Source organism: Nothobranchius furzeri, chromosome 6, assembly GCF_043380555.1.
Source record: "Nothobranchius furzeri strain GRZ-AD chromosome 6, NfurGRZ-RIMD1, whole genome shotgun sequence".
Classification (NCBI taxonomy): Eukaryota; Metazoa; Chordata; class Actinopteri; order Cyprinodontiformes; family Nothobranchiidae; genus Nothobranchius; species Nothobranchius furzeri.
In genome coordinates this window covers 69,746,838-69,761,497 of record NC_091746.1, presented here as the reverse complement: position 1 = coordinate 69,761,497, position 14,660 = coordinate 69,746,838, and the positions used below count along the sequence as shown (strand labels likewise).

Sequence of the window (14,660 nt, the reverse complement as noted above, 5' to 3'; positions counted from 1 at the left end):
GATTTATTTATTTTTTGTTTATGCCTAGCTCTTACGTTGGTTGGTTGATGATACGGACGGCTCAATAAATCATCATTCACCATCAGTTCCGGCCTTCTCGATATTGACTGAATGCTACAGTAAGAGCTTGACCGCCCCCTCTTGCCGAACGGTGTGGTTTCACGGTTCAACGGCAGTACCCGCAACGTCCAGCAGAGGGCAGAAGTTGGTCAGGAATTGAAACGGATCAAGGCAAAGTAAAATGGAAGACTTACAGGCTGCAACAGTAAGTCAAACGGCCCTAACTGAACAGATGACAACTCTGCAAAGGGAAATTCAAGACCTAAAGGACTCACTTCAGGATGAAAGTAATGCGAGACAGGACATTAAAGATTCAATCAAATGCAAAGAACAAATGATAAGTGAACTTCAAGATAAAATTCAAAACACGTCAGATCTGCCAAGACGCTCTGAAAGAGTTAAAGTCCAAACAGAAAAAATGATAATATATCTAAGGGAAGAAATGATCAAAAAGGAAAAAAGAATGCTTGTCCTTTATGAGCAATGGAAAGCACAGGCACGTGAAACAAGAGAAAAATTAAAGGAAGATATAACAGTGAAGGAGATGTCAGAACTTGCTGACATAATAGAAGAAAGGAGAGATGATATATTAAAGTTATATTCAGAAAATAGAACCCAAATGGCACCATCATCTGACGTAAGGAGAAAGATAGATGCATGTGAAGCAGTAACTAAGGAGATCATAGGGATAATTCTGGAAAGAATAAGTGGTGTTGATGGAGATTTTGATGCAGATCGTGAAAAAGCTCGTTTACGTGAACTTTTAGAGCATGACTACGCCATTTCCATATATGGATCAACTGCAGCATCAAATCGCAGCCAGCGATCCTCAGCTTCCCATCTTACAGCAAAACGAGCTGAAGCAGCAGCAGAACTAGCAGCAAAGGAGGTTGAGTATGAGGTCGCGCTGGAGGAACAAAGACAACAAGAAAAAATAAGGGCTCTAGAGGAAGAGCATAAAAAACAGGTGGCAGTTCAAAATGCAGAGTTAGAACGCCTGAGAGCACAAAGGGATGTGAAAGCAGCTCGAGCCAGATTTGAAGCATATGACAGGCATTTACTACAAGTGGGTGATGTACAGTCAATTACAGATGAAAAGGTGAGCCCAAACATCACACCTAAACAGCCGTTACCAGCAGTCTCCTTTGGTTCTGTGCAGACAGCCCCCCCTACTGTTACTGAGTTGGCACCAGCAGTGCAGGAAGCTCCCTCCAGTGTTACCCAGCTAGCACAGGCAGTTCAAGACAGCATAAGATTAAACAAACTTCCTACGCCAGAACCAACAGTTTTTAGTGGCGACCCAATGCATTTCATTGAATGGAAATCCACATTTACATCACTGATTGATCAAAGGGGCATCTCAGCAGCAGATAAACTGTACTATTTAAAAAGATATGTAACAGGGTCAGCTCGCAAATGCATTGAAGGGACTTTCTTTAGGAGTGATGAAGCCGCATATAAGGATGCTTGGGACAAGTTAAACCAAAGATACGGCCAGCCCTTTATTATACAGAAATCATTCAGAGAGAAGCTATCAAACTGGCCAAAGGTGCAGTCCAGAGATGCTGATGGATTAAGAACTTTTGCGGACTTCCTAAATGCATGCATGCTCGCTATGCCTCATGTAAAGGGTTTGCAAATACTTAACGACTGCGAGGAAAATCAAAAATTACTGCACAAACTACCAGATTGGATAAATGCAAGATGGAACAGACAGGTAACAAAGACTTTAATGGAAGGTGGTGAGTTTCCAAGTTTTAGTGACTTTGCATCCTTTCTCTCTGTTGAAGCTGAAGTTGCATGTAACCCATTCACCTCCATTCATGCCCTTCGTTACTCTGAAACTAACAGCGACAAAGGAAACACAAGAGAACGAAAAGGGAACAAAGCAAGTGTTTTTAAGACAAATTCAACGGAACAAAGTAACACACAGTCAATAATAATAACATCAAAGGATTTTTCATGTGTTCTGTGTCAGATTGAACATCCACTCCACAAGTGTCCAGACTTCTTAAAACTGTCTCTAGAAAACAGAAGAAAGTTTGTGAAGGAGAATAAACTTTGTTATGGTTGTCTAAAACAAGGTCACAATGCCAAAGACTGCAAACACCGCTTCAGTTGTGACACCTGCTCAAAGAGGCATCCTACCTGTCTTCATGACGACAATTATTGGAACAGCCTACAAAAGGAGACACATGTGAGTGTAAATAATGGAACTCAAGTTAACTCACCTGCAGCAGCGACGGCTATGTCACTCAATGTTACCAGACCTGAACACACAATCAGCACATCAATGATAGTTCCAGTGTGGCTGTCAACTGCTAACAACCCACTCAAAGAAAAACTGGTTTATGCGCTATTAGACACGCAGAGTGATGCTGTCTTCATTGATCAGGATGTAACACATGAGCTGCAGGCAGATGTTTGCCCAGTAAAGCTAAAACTGACTACCATGATGGGAAAAAATGCAGTTGTAAGCAGTGAAAGGGTGTCTGATCTCTTGGTGAGAGGCTATAACTCAGCCACAGTCATAAAGCTTCCTACGGCATATTCAAAGGACTGCATCCCTGCTAACAGAGAACACATACCCACATGTGAAACAGCCAAACAGTGGAGTCACTTGCTGCCCATTGCAGATGAAATCCCTCCACTTCTCAGTTGTGAGATAAGTCTCCTCATAGGTTATACTTGTCCTAGAGCTCTAGCACCTAAACAAGTAATCTTAGGAAAAGATAATGAACCTTATGCTCTTCGGACTGATTTGGGATGGAGCATTGTTGGCAACTCAGACCCCGAAGAGAAAACAGACATGACAACCAGGCTTTGTCACAGATGCACCGTTAAAGAGGTTCCTCCTTCCACTCCAGCAGATGCAATACGTGTATTGGAAAGAGACTTTAAAGACGCTGAAAGAAATGAAAAGACTGTGTCACAAGAGGATCTATTATTCCTCCAAAAACTTGAGGAAGGCATAGTACAAACGGAAAAGGGAAATTATGAAATGCCATTGCCGTTCAGGAAAAGACCACAAATGCCAACTAACAGACAACTTGCTGAAAGCAGACTAAGTCAACTGAAACGCAAACTCATGAAGGATCAAAAATACAAGGAGGATTACATGAAATTCATGAATGAAATGATCAAAAGAGGTGATGCAGAAGAAACTGACGATATTGGACCACCTGGTGAGACATGGTATATACCTCACCACGGTGTTTATCATCCAAAGAAACCTGACAGGTTGCGCATAGTTTTTGACTGTTCAGCTAAACACAATGGTACCTGCCTTAATGATCATTTACTAAATGGCCCTGACATGATCAACAGTTTAACTGGTGTTTTGGTGCGCTTCAGACAGCATAAAGTCGCTCTAATGTGCGACATTGAAAAAATGTTCCACCAGTTTCAGGTTAAGGAAGATGATCGCAACTATTTGCGCTTCTTATGGTGGAAAGATGGTGACGTTAACAGCCAGCCACAAGCATACAGGATGACAGTCCACCTTTTTGGCGCTGCTTCATCCCCAGGGTGTGCGAACTATGGACTCAAACATCTGGCTAAGGAAAACAGATCTGCATATCCTGTAGGCTCACAGTTCATAACCAGGGACTTCTATGTAGATGACGGAGTCACCAGCGTACAAAAAACTGAGGATGCTATTCAACTAGTAAAGGAAGCACGTGAGCTATGTGCAAAGGGTGGATTAAGGCTGCATAAGTTTGTATCCAACAACACTGATGTTTTAAACAGCATCCCAACATCAGAGCTGGCAACAGATACAAAAACAAAGGACTTGACATTCAAAGAGGCACAAACAGAAAGAGCCCTTGGCATTTATTGGAATGTAGAGAAAGACTGCTTTACGTTCAACATCATGCTGAAGGACCAACCCCCAACCAGGCGGGGCATCCTATCAGCAGTTGCAGCAATATATGATCCCCTCGGATTTTTAGCTCCTTATGTGCTCAACGGCAAGGGAATTCTCCAAGAAATGTGCCGTCAAGGAACAGACTGGGACGACCCAATACCAGACCACCTCAGGCCACGGTGGGAGTGCTGGAAAGGAGACCTGCAAAATTTAAAGAACGTCCAGATAAACAGATGTTATGCTCCTGCAGAATTTGGAGAAGTGATCAAAAGAGAATTACATCACTTTTCAGATGCAAGCACCGCAGGATACGGCCAATGTACCTATCTTAGACTCACAAACAAAAACAAAGAAGTTCATTGTGCCTTTGTCATGGGCAAAGCACGTGTCTCACCCACAAAGGTCACCACTATACCCAGGTTGGAACTCACCGCAGCCACAGTATCAGTCACAGTGAGCAAAATGCTAAAGGAGGAGCTGCTCTACGATGATGTAGAAGAGTTCTTTTGGACAGATTCAAAGGTCACTTTAGGATACATAAATAATGAGGCGAGGCGCTTCCACACGTTTGTTGCGAATAGAGTGCAGAAAATACGGAGCCACACCTCACCGCAACAATGGTTTCATGTACCTACTGATGAAAATCCCGCCGACATGGCTTCCAGGGGCACTTCTGTAAAGGAACTGCTTTCATCCAACTGGCTCACCGGCCCTCAGTTTCTGTGGAAAGGAGAAATACAGCTTCCAACAAGAAAGACTATCGAGCTCCCAGTAGGAGACCCAGAGGTGAGAAAGGTGCAGACCCTAAACACTCAAGCTGTAAAACATGCAAGTCTCAGTGACCACCTCACAAAGTTCTCCTCCTGGTCCCGTGCAGTTAGTGCTGTAGCACGTCTCAGACGATATCTGCTCAAAGACAAATCAAAGACACTCACCACTGTAGCTGAAAGAAAAATAGCTGAAACTGTGATCATCAAAGATTTGCAAGGACAAGTGTATCAAAATGAAATAGACACACTCAAAAAAGGCAAACAACTCCCAAAGAACAGCAAAATAAGCAACTTGGATGTTTTCATAAACAAAGACGGTGTGCTCAAGGTTGGTGGAAGGCTTCAGCTTTCATCTCTGCCCAATTCCATCAAACAGCCAACACTCATTCCCGGAGAACATCACATTGCAAAACTGATAATCGCACAGTCTCATGAAAGAGTTAATCATCAAGGAAAAGGCTTCACCATGAATGAGATACGATCCAGTGGCTATTGGATCCCAAAATTGAGCCAAAGGGTTTCCTCCTACATTCGGCAGTGTGTGTTCTGTCGTAAACAAAGAAGGCCTGTGGAAGGACAAAAAATGAGGGATTTACCCACAGAGAGGACTGAACAATCTCCACCCTTCACCTACTGTGGTATGGATGTTTTTGGACCATTTCTGACCAAACAAGCACGTAAAAAACAGAAAAGGTATGGACTCCTTTTCACATGCTTCTATTCACGTGCAGTGCATGTTGAAATGTTAGAGGACTTATCTACGGACACCTTTATAAATGGACTCAGATGCTTCATCGCTCTAAGAGGCTCTGTCAGACAAATAAAATGTGATCAGGGTACTAATTTCATAGGTGCCAAAAACGAACTCAATGCAGCACAAAGTGAAATGGACACTGGCAAGCTATCAGCCTTCCTTGCAGAAAAACAATGTGATTTTGTTCTAAACACACCTCACGCAAGTCACGCAGGTGGAGTATGGGAACGACAAATACGGACTGTGAAAAATGTTCTCAACGCAACATTGGCTCTCACTCCAGGTCGGCTTACTGACTCTTTACTCAGGACTTTTCTCTATGAAGCAGCTGCAATAGTAAACAGCCGCCCTTTAACTACGGACAATCTTAACGATCCAAACAGTCTGGAGCCACTAACTCCAAACCATCTCATCACAATGAAAACTTCAAGTGCTCTGCCTCCACCAGGAACATTCATAAAAGAGGACATGTATGCACGAAAGCGGTGGCGCCAAGTTCAGTACCTTCTTGAGCAGTTCTGGAGCAGATGGAGAAAAGAGTACCTTCAGAACCTTATAGTGAGACAAAAATGGCACACACCTAAAAGAAACATGCAAATTGGAGACATAGTGATGGACAAAGATGACATGCTACCACGCTCTCAATGGAAACTTGGTCGAATCGTGGACACTGTGCAGGACAATGATGGACTTGTCAGAAAGGTCAAAATAGCCTCTGCAGACAAAAATCTAAACAACAAGGGCCAACGTGTCAGCAAAGTGTCTGTGGTAGAACGCCCTGTTCATAAGTTGGTCTTGTTGTTAGAAGACTGTAATGTTTGAATCTACAATGCTTTAAAGTGTTGGAAAATGTTTTATTTATTCATTTTTTGTTTTTGAATTTTATACAAAGTATCTGTTAAGCTACTGTTATTGTTATGGAAAAATTATTTGTGTTTATATGTTCAATAGTAAATAATTTGGTGGGAGTGTAAAGGTGAACTATTTCTTTATGTTTAACAACGGCAAAGGTATACGGGCTTTTATTTTGATAGCGTCATAGCAACCGTAGCCAAGTAGGGAGGCGCAACGGGCGCAACACAGAAGAAGCAAACGGAAATCTATTAGAAGTGAAGACGGAGCAAAGGATAGGCTATTAGCAGTTCACGGAGAAGAAGACAAAGAAAGTTTGAAGAATACTTCTGTCTAGCTTCAGTTGATAAGGGGAACAAGGTTTGTAATTATAATTCAGAATGTTGTTATGAAAACGGAACGTGTCTATATGATTGTATTAATTGTGAAAACGACTACCAATGTAATCAGTTATGCATTATGGTTTATTTTATGATTTATTTATTTTTTGTTTATGCCTAGCTCTTACGTTGGTTGGTTGATGATACGGACGGCTCAATAAATCATCATTCACCATCAGTTCCGGCCTTCTCGATATTGACTGAATGCTACACTGAGTGTTTTTTTCATTATGCCGATTGAAGTGAGCTGACAGGATTTTGGCAAGAGAACGTCTGGGAGGGGCGGGGCCACGTGAGGAATGGTGAACAAAGGAGCGAGGCTGGGTGAGGGACATGAGCTGGTTGACTTGGAACCTGTTGATAACTGCTTGCAATTCTAGTTATTATCATTATTATTACACAAACCGATGTAGAGATGCAAAGCCCCTCCCACTGGAAGTCAAAGACCAAGAGCTCACACTGTTTACCTGCAGAGCCAATTAATCTTGAAGACTCCTCCCAGCATCTTGGCGTTCATGCCAGCGGGAAGAACCCAGTGGATGGGAGAGCCACCATGATGAGACTCTGAAGCCAGGCGTGCAAAACCTGAAGAACAAACATGGGAACAGTGTGCAAGTTAAAGGACTGAAGAGAGAGATGGGACTGCGGGAACAGGATTAAGCTGGAATGTGTAAAACCTTGGAACTTTCCACTCTCCCTAACAGAGAAGACCAGAATGACGCTTCGAGCTGACCGGAACGCAGCGTTGAGTTTCTTCTCGTTGACTGGCAGTGTCGACCAAACACCCTGCAGACAGATCAGACACGTCACAAGATTATCCACACCACCCCTAACCCTCGCCACATCCAGACCATTACATTCATCAGAACTGGACCACAACTCAATGGTAACATCAAACTATCCATAAACGCGTGGAGCGATAGAAGAGACAGAAACATAGAGATGACCATAGGTGCAGCTGGCACCAGGACACCCTGGCATTTTGTAATTATGTTGCGACTTGTGTGGCGACACGGTGCTTGTGTTTTGTGTAGTGTGTAGAGACTTGTGTGGTGACACAGAGTTTAGAGACTTGTGTGGTGACAGTGTTTAGAGACTTGTGTGGTGACACTGTGTTTAGAGACTTGTGTGGTGACACCGAGTTTAGAGACTTGTGTGGTGAGTGTTTAGAGACTTGTGTGGTGACACGGTGCTTGTGTTTTGAGACTTGTGTGGTGACACGGTGCTTGTGTTTTGTGTAGTATTTAGACTTATGTGGTGACACGGAGTTTAGAGACTTGTGTGATGACACGGTGCTTGTGTTTTGTGTAGTATGTAGAGACTTGTGTGGTGACACGGAGTTTAGAGACTTGTGTGGTGACACGGAGTTTAGAGACTTGTGTGGTGACACGGAGTTTAAAGACTTGTGTGGTGACACACGGTGCTTGTGTTTTGTGTAGTGTTTAGAGACTTGTGTGGTGAAACCGTGTTTCGCGACTTGTGTGGTGACACGGAGTTTAGAGACTTGTGTGGTGACACGGAGTTTAGAGACTTGTGTGGTGACACGGTGCTTGTGTTTTGTGTAGTGTTTAGAGACTTGTGTGGTGAAACAGTGTTTCGAGACTTGTGTGGTGAAACAGTGTTTAGAGACTTGTGTGGTGAAACCGTGTTTAGAGACTTGTGTGGTGAAACCGTGTTTAGAGACTTGTGTGGTGAAACAGTGTTTAGACTTGTGTGGTGAAACAGTGCTTAGAGACTTGTGTGGTGACACGGTGCTTGTGTTTTGTGTAGTGTTTAGAGACTTGTGTGGTGAAACCGTGTTTAGAGACTTGTGTGGTGACACGGAGTTTAAAGACTTGTGTGGTGACACACGGTGCTTGTGTTTTGTGTAGTGTTTAGACTTGTGTGGTGAAACAGTGTTTCGAGACTTGTGTGGTGAAACAGTGTTTAGACTTGTGTGGTGAAACAGTGTTTAGAGACTTGTGTGGTGAAACCGTGTTTAGAGACTTGTGTGGTGAAACCGTGTTTAGAGACTTGTGTGGTGAAACAGTGTTTAGAGACTTGTGTGGTGACACGGTGCTTGTGTTTTGTGTAGTGTTTAGAGACTTGTGTGGTGAAACCGTGTTTAGAGACTTGTGTGGTGACACGGAGTTTAAAGACTTGTGTGGTGACACGGTGCTTGTGTTTTGTGTAGTGTTTAGAGACTTGTGTGGTGAAACAGTGTTTCGAGACTTGTGTGGTGACACGGAGTTTAGAGACTTGTGTGGTGACATGGTGCTTGTGTTTTGTGTAGTGTTTAGACTTGTGTGGTGAAACAGTGTTTCGAGACTTGTGTGGTGAAACCGTGTTTAGAGACTTGTGTGGTGAAACAGTGTTTAGACTTGTGTGGTGAAACAGTGTTTAGAGACTTGTGTGGTGACACGGTGCTTGTGTTTTGTGTAGTGTTTAGAGACTTGTGTGGTGAAACCGTGTTTAGAGACTTGTGTGGTGACACGGAGTTTAAAGACTTGTGTGGTGACACACGGTGCTTGTGTTTTGTGTAGTGTTTAGAGACTTGTGTGGTGAAACCGTGTTTAGAGACTTGTGTGGTGACACGGAGTTTAAAGACTTGTGTGGTGACATGGTGCTTGTGTTTTGTGTAGTGTTTAGACTTGTGTGGTGAAACAGTGTTTCGAGACTTGTGTGGTGAAACTGTGTTTAGATTTGTGTGGTGAAACAGTGTTTCGAGACTTGTGTGGTGAAAGAGTGTTTAGAGACTTGTGTGGTGAAACCGTGTTTAGAGACTTGTGTGGTGAAACCGTGTTTAGACTTGTGTGGTGAAACAGTGTTTAGAGACTTGTGTGGTGACAAGGTGCTTGTGTTTTGTGTAGTGTTTAGAGACTTGTGTGGTGAAACCGTGTTTAGAGACTTGTGTGGTGACACGGAGTTTAAAGACTTGTGTGGTGACACACGGTGCTTGTGTTTTGTGTAGTGTTTAGAGACTTGTGTGGTGAAACCGTGTTTAGAGACTTGTGTGGTGAAACAGTGTTTAGACTTGTGTGGTGAAACAGTGTTTAGAGACTTGTGTGGTGACACGGTGCTTGTGTTTTGTGTAGTGTTTAGAGACTTGTGTGGTGAAACAGTGTTTAGACTTGTGTGGTGAAACAGTGTTTAGAGACTTGTGTGGTGACACGGTGCTTGTGTTTTGTGTAGTGTTTAGAGACTTGTGTGGTGAAACAGTGTTTAGAGACTTGTGTGGTGAAACCGTGTTTAGAGACTTGTGTGGTGAAACCATGTTTAGAGACTTGTGTGGTGAAACCGTGTTTAGAGACTTGTGTGGTGAAACAGTGTTTAGAAACTTGTGTGGTGAAACAGTGTTTAGAGACTTGTGTGGTGAAACAGTGTTTAGAGACTTGTGTGGTGAAACAGTGTTTAGAGACTTGTGTGGTGACACAGTGCTAGTGTTTTGTGTAGTATTTAGAGACTTGTGTGGTGACACAGAGTTTAGAGACTTGTGTGGTGACACTGTGCTAGTGTTTTGTGTAGTATTTAGAGACTTGTGTGGTGAAACAGTGTTTAGAGACTTGTGTGGTGAAACAGTGTTTAGAGACTTGTGTGGTGAAACAGTGTTTAGAGACTTGTGTGGTGAAACAGTGTTTAGAGACTTGTGTGGTGAAACAGTGTTTAGAGACTTGTGTGGTGAAACAGTGTTTAGAGACTTGTGTGGTGAAACAGTGTTTAGAGACTTGTGTGGTGAAACAGTGTTTAGAGACTTGTGTGGTGAAACAGTGTTTAGAGACTTGTGTGGTGAAACAGTGTTTAGAGACTTGTGTGGTAAAACAGCGTTTAGAGACTTGTGTGGTGACACTGTGCTAGTGTTTTGTGTAGTATTTAGAGACTTGTGTGGTGACACAGAGTTTAGAGACTTGTGTGGTGACACGGAGTTTAGAGACTTGTGTGGTGACACGGAGTTTAAAGACTTGTGTGGTGACACACGGTGCTTGTGTTTTGTGTAGTGTTTAGAGACTTGTGTGGTGAAACCGTGTTTCGAGACTTGTGTGGTGACACGGAGTTTAGAGACTTGTGTGGTGACACGGTGCTTGTGTTTTGTGTAGTGTTTAGAGACTTGTGTGGTGAAACAGTGTTTAGACTTGTGTGGTGAAACAGTGTTTAGAGACTTGTGTGGTGAAACCGTGTTTAGAGACTTGTGTGGTGAAACCGTGTTTAGAGACTTGTGTGGTGAAACAGTGTTTAGACTTGTGTGGTGAAACAGTGTTTAGAGACTTGTGTGGTGACACGGTGCTTGTGTTTTGTGTAGTGTTTAGAGACTTGTGTGGTGAAACCGTGTTTAGAGACTTGTGTGGTGACACGGAGTTTAAAGACTTGTGTGGTGACACACGGTGCTTGTGTTTTGTGTAGTGTTTAGAGACTTGTGTGGTGAAACCGTGTTTAGAGACTTGTGTGGTGAAACCGTGTTTAGAGACTTGTGTGGTGACACGGTGCTTGTGTTTTGTGTAGTGTTTAGAGACTTGTGTGGTGAAACAGTGTTTAGAGACTTGTGTGGTGAAACAGTGTTTAGAGACTTGTGTGGTGAAACCGTGTTTAGAGACTTGTGTGGTGAAACAGTGTTTAGAGACTTGTGTGGTGAAACCGTGTTTAGAGACTTGTGTGGTGACACAGTGTTTAGAGATTTGTGTGGTGAAACCGTGTTTAGAGACTTGTGTGGTGACACACGGTGCTAGTGTTTTGTGTAGTATTTAGAGACTTGTGTGGTGACACAGTGTTTAGAGACTTGTGTGGTGACACAGTGTTTAGAGACTTGTGTGGTGACACAGAGTTTAGAGACTTGTGTGGTGACACGGTGCTTTATAAGGCATGTGAACCCAACAGTGAAAGAGCTGCAAACCAGACGGAGGCTGAAGCACACCTTTGCTTTGGCCAGGGAAACGTTTTCATGGTTGTTGCTCTTAATGAGGAAGAAGCGAGCATCTCGCAGGATGTAACGGAGTTTGTTGGTGGGATCTGCAACGGCACAGGAAGTTTCTGTAATCAGATGACGTCACAAGTGTGAGCAAATGAGGTGAATGCTGTGAAACGACATAAGGAGCTGGAGGCCTTCTTACTCTCCATCCCTTTTCGAACAGCTCGAACTGACGACGACAGCTTTTCTCGCTTCTTCTCCGATTCTGCCAAAACGAAAGCACACGATCGGAGTTAACGTCAACCAGTCTGGACGAAAGCTAAACACCTGCTGCCACGATTACCTGAGGCCTCAGAGGCGGAGCCTGTGTGGGCTGATTCACCATCATCAGAGAAACTCACAGAGGAGGCAGATCGCGAATCTCCAGCTTCACTCCTTGTGTCATAGTCGTTTCCCTCACCACCACGACGCTCGTCATATTCCTCCTCCTCTTCTTCTTCCTCTTTCTCTCCTTCCTCCTCATCCTCTTCCTCCTCCATGCCCTCCTCATCTTCCTCCTGATCCTCCTCCTCTTCCTCCTCCTCTACGTGGGAGGAACTGCCCGATGCCTGCTCCGAACCATACTCCGGCTCTTCCTCTGACTGGTTCTCATCATTATGGGGGGAAAGCGTCGTTCGCCGTTCATCACGCCGCAACTTCTGATGGCAAACAGGAAGTGACTGTTATTGGCAGAATAACTTTTAACTTTAACATTAGAATATTGTTAGTTAAATTTCCCCATTCATTTCAAAAAGCAAAGCTCATCTGAAGACCTCTTTTTTAACGCTTGCTCACACTAAACAGGTCAGAAAATTAGGTACGTGATTTTCTAAGCTATATGATGAGAACTTTGAAGGGGACACAGAATCTAGACCAACATTTTCTTGTTGTTTGTTAATAGAAGTAGCACGCCAGAAGGTCAAAGCCGTTTGTGACCTGCTTTTTATGTAAATTAGAAAGTTTAAAAATGCCAGAGCAAAACTTTTCTGAGAAACTTCTCATAAAAACGTCACAATGTGGAGCCCTTCCTCCTCCAACCCGCAGTCTCCAGTGCCATAGGCCTTCTGGTTTAAACCGACCAATCAGCAAGCAGCTCATTAGCATATTCATGTCCTGGCCAGGAGTGGAAATTAGCACTGGCCACGGCTAACACGGTAAACCCATGAAGCGGCGGGTTAATGGGCACAACGCCCACGCCACAGTGGCAGGTCTCAGATATGAAGGTGAAGCAGCGTTGTTTACACCCCTGACCTGACGAGGGCAGCAACGCGCCCGTGATGCCGTTCTCAATAAAAGAACTGAACATCAACATTAGCGTCGTAGCTTTACATTCCTGCGATATTGTGGTGAGGCTCACAACAATAAATACTTTGACTGGTCACGGCTATTAAGTTACCTAGGTAAAATACGTCCACACGACAGAAACGATAAGTCTGGTATTTCTAACGACGTCATTCACTGTCCTCCTCCTCAGCCGAGTCGCACCTGTTACCTGCAGTACAAAGCTACAGCTGCTAACGTTAGCCGTTTGCAGCTTGACGGCTACGTGCTTTAGCACAGCTCCGTTCCAGCCACCGACGGGTCCAGTGCTGTCGTTTTATCGTCCCGCTCTACTGTAAGGTAGACACAATTGACTGAATAATGGAACGTTTTCTACAGCAGTCTACTTTGGGAACTTGTACTTGAATCAACAGTCACTGAGAGCAGCAGTACCCGGCTCAGACCCTCTAGGCCCCGTTGGGACTCTCTCCGCCGTGCGTCCTCTCCTCCACGGCTCCGGGGCCCTTCTCTGGACCCTTGCCTCCCCTTTCGTTCGTCGTAGTAATCGTGACGGTAGGTGGTGGAATGGCGGCTGCGAGGGCTGGATGACTTCTTAGAGGACAATCCCAGACCCCTCTTAACTGCAGATGAAGATCTGGAGGGGGTGTGGCCCGATGAGGAGCGAAGCCTCTTTAGATCCCGGCTTTCAGAGCGTTCGCTCTTTCTCTTTGTACCTGAAAGACGAGATCAGGGTTTAATCACACACACAAAATGAGACACCAGTGGTAGTCTGGCCTGGAAACAAGCTCCAGACTGTACTTGCACTAGGGATGAACAAAGTTAACCGGTTAACTGCCGTAAAGGTCGTAACCGGCTATAACAGCTTTGTCCGGTTAGCTGCTGGTCACCTCCATAAAGTGCACTTGTGTGTAGTTTTGTAGCAGTTGAGTCAGCGATGACATCAGATCAGGCATCGCAGACATTCACAAGTCAGGTTAAGAACAGTCACTTCCCTCTCACTCAAGGCTCTGCCAGACCACACCTACATGCCGCCAAGCACTCTGGGAAACTCATGTCGACTCAAACATGAAGCGGTTAAGAAAGCACGGCGCTGGAGCATTTTATTTACGGTAGTGAACAGAATGAGCCCCACACCGCCGTGCGTAGCCTGGCAGAACGTTGACACCAGCAACAGATTCAATTCAACTTTATTTAAAAAGCTCTACATCACAACCAGTCGTCTCAAGGCACTTCACACAGTAAACAGTACTGGTCAGGTCATTAAGCCAATCAGTAAAGTTTCCTATATAAGGAACCCAGTAGGTTGCATCGAGTCACTGACTAACTTCAGAGTCTTTACAGCAATCCTCATACTAAGCAAGCATGCAGCGACAGTGGAGAGGAAAACTCCCGTTTAACAGGAAGAAACCTCCAGAGGATCCTGGCGCAGTATAATGGGCCATTCTCATCTGTACCGGGTCGGCCCGGGCCGGGTAGCCCCAGTTGGCCCCAGCCTGGCCCGGTTGATTCCACACATCCTTGCCTTAAGCCCATGTGGGCTGATTCTACCCACCAATCAGAGGCTTGCTCTAATGGAAGGTGTGAATTTGCTGTCAGCAGTGGGTGTGTTGGCCCTGGTCGGCCTGAAGCAGACCCCCTCGAGAAGAGGACTGAGAATGAGCCTCGGTTGGCCCGGAAAAATACCAGGCCACCCAGATATGTAAACAACCTATGCTACCCGGCACGGGCCGACCCGGTACAGATGGAAATGGCCCATAAGCAGCCATCCACCACGACT

At 44.5% G+C, this 14,660-nt stretch overlaps 1 protein-coding gene and 1 long non-coding RNA gene across 5 annotated transcripts in view; one reads left to right on the top strand and one right to left on the bottom strand.

The window, feature by feature from the left end:
* ythdc1 (YTH N6-methyladenosine RNA binding protein C1) overlaps positions 1–14,660 on the bottom strand; it is a 30,190-nt gene that overhangs the window by 9,153 nt on the left and 6,377 nt on the right. For 3 of the 4 annotated variants that reach the window (XM_015943277.3, XM_015943278.3, XM_054744622.2), the window contains exons 4-9: positions 13,316–13,596; positions 11,907–12,261; positions 11,766–11,828; positions 11,570–11,685; positions 7,362–7,470; positions 7,152–7,269 (exon numbers count right to left, since the gene is read on the bottom strand). In XM_015943277.3, coding sequence (XP_015798763.3) covers positions 7,152–7,269; positions 7,362–7,470; positions 11,570–11,685; positions 11,766–11,828; positions 11,907–12,261; positions 13,316–13,596 — 1,042 coding nt within the window. The remainder of the gene's footprint in view (positions 1–7,151; positions 7,270–7,361; positions 7,471–11,569; positions 11,686–11,765; positions 11,829–11,906; positions 12,262–13,315; positions 13,597–14,660) is intronic. The other variant, XM_015943281.3, reaches the window with a different exon arrangement.
* On the top strand, positions 6,533–6,862 carry LOC107375826 (uncharacterized). Its single transcript, XR_011520899.1, has 2 exons — positions 6,533–6,664; positions 6,806–6,862. It is a non-coding gene; the product is annotated as an uncharacterized lncRNA (long non-coding RNA).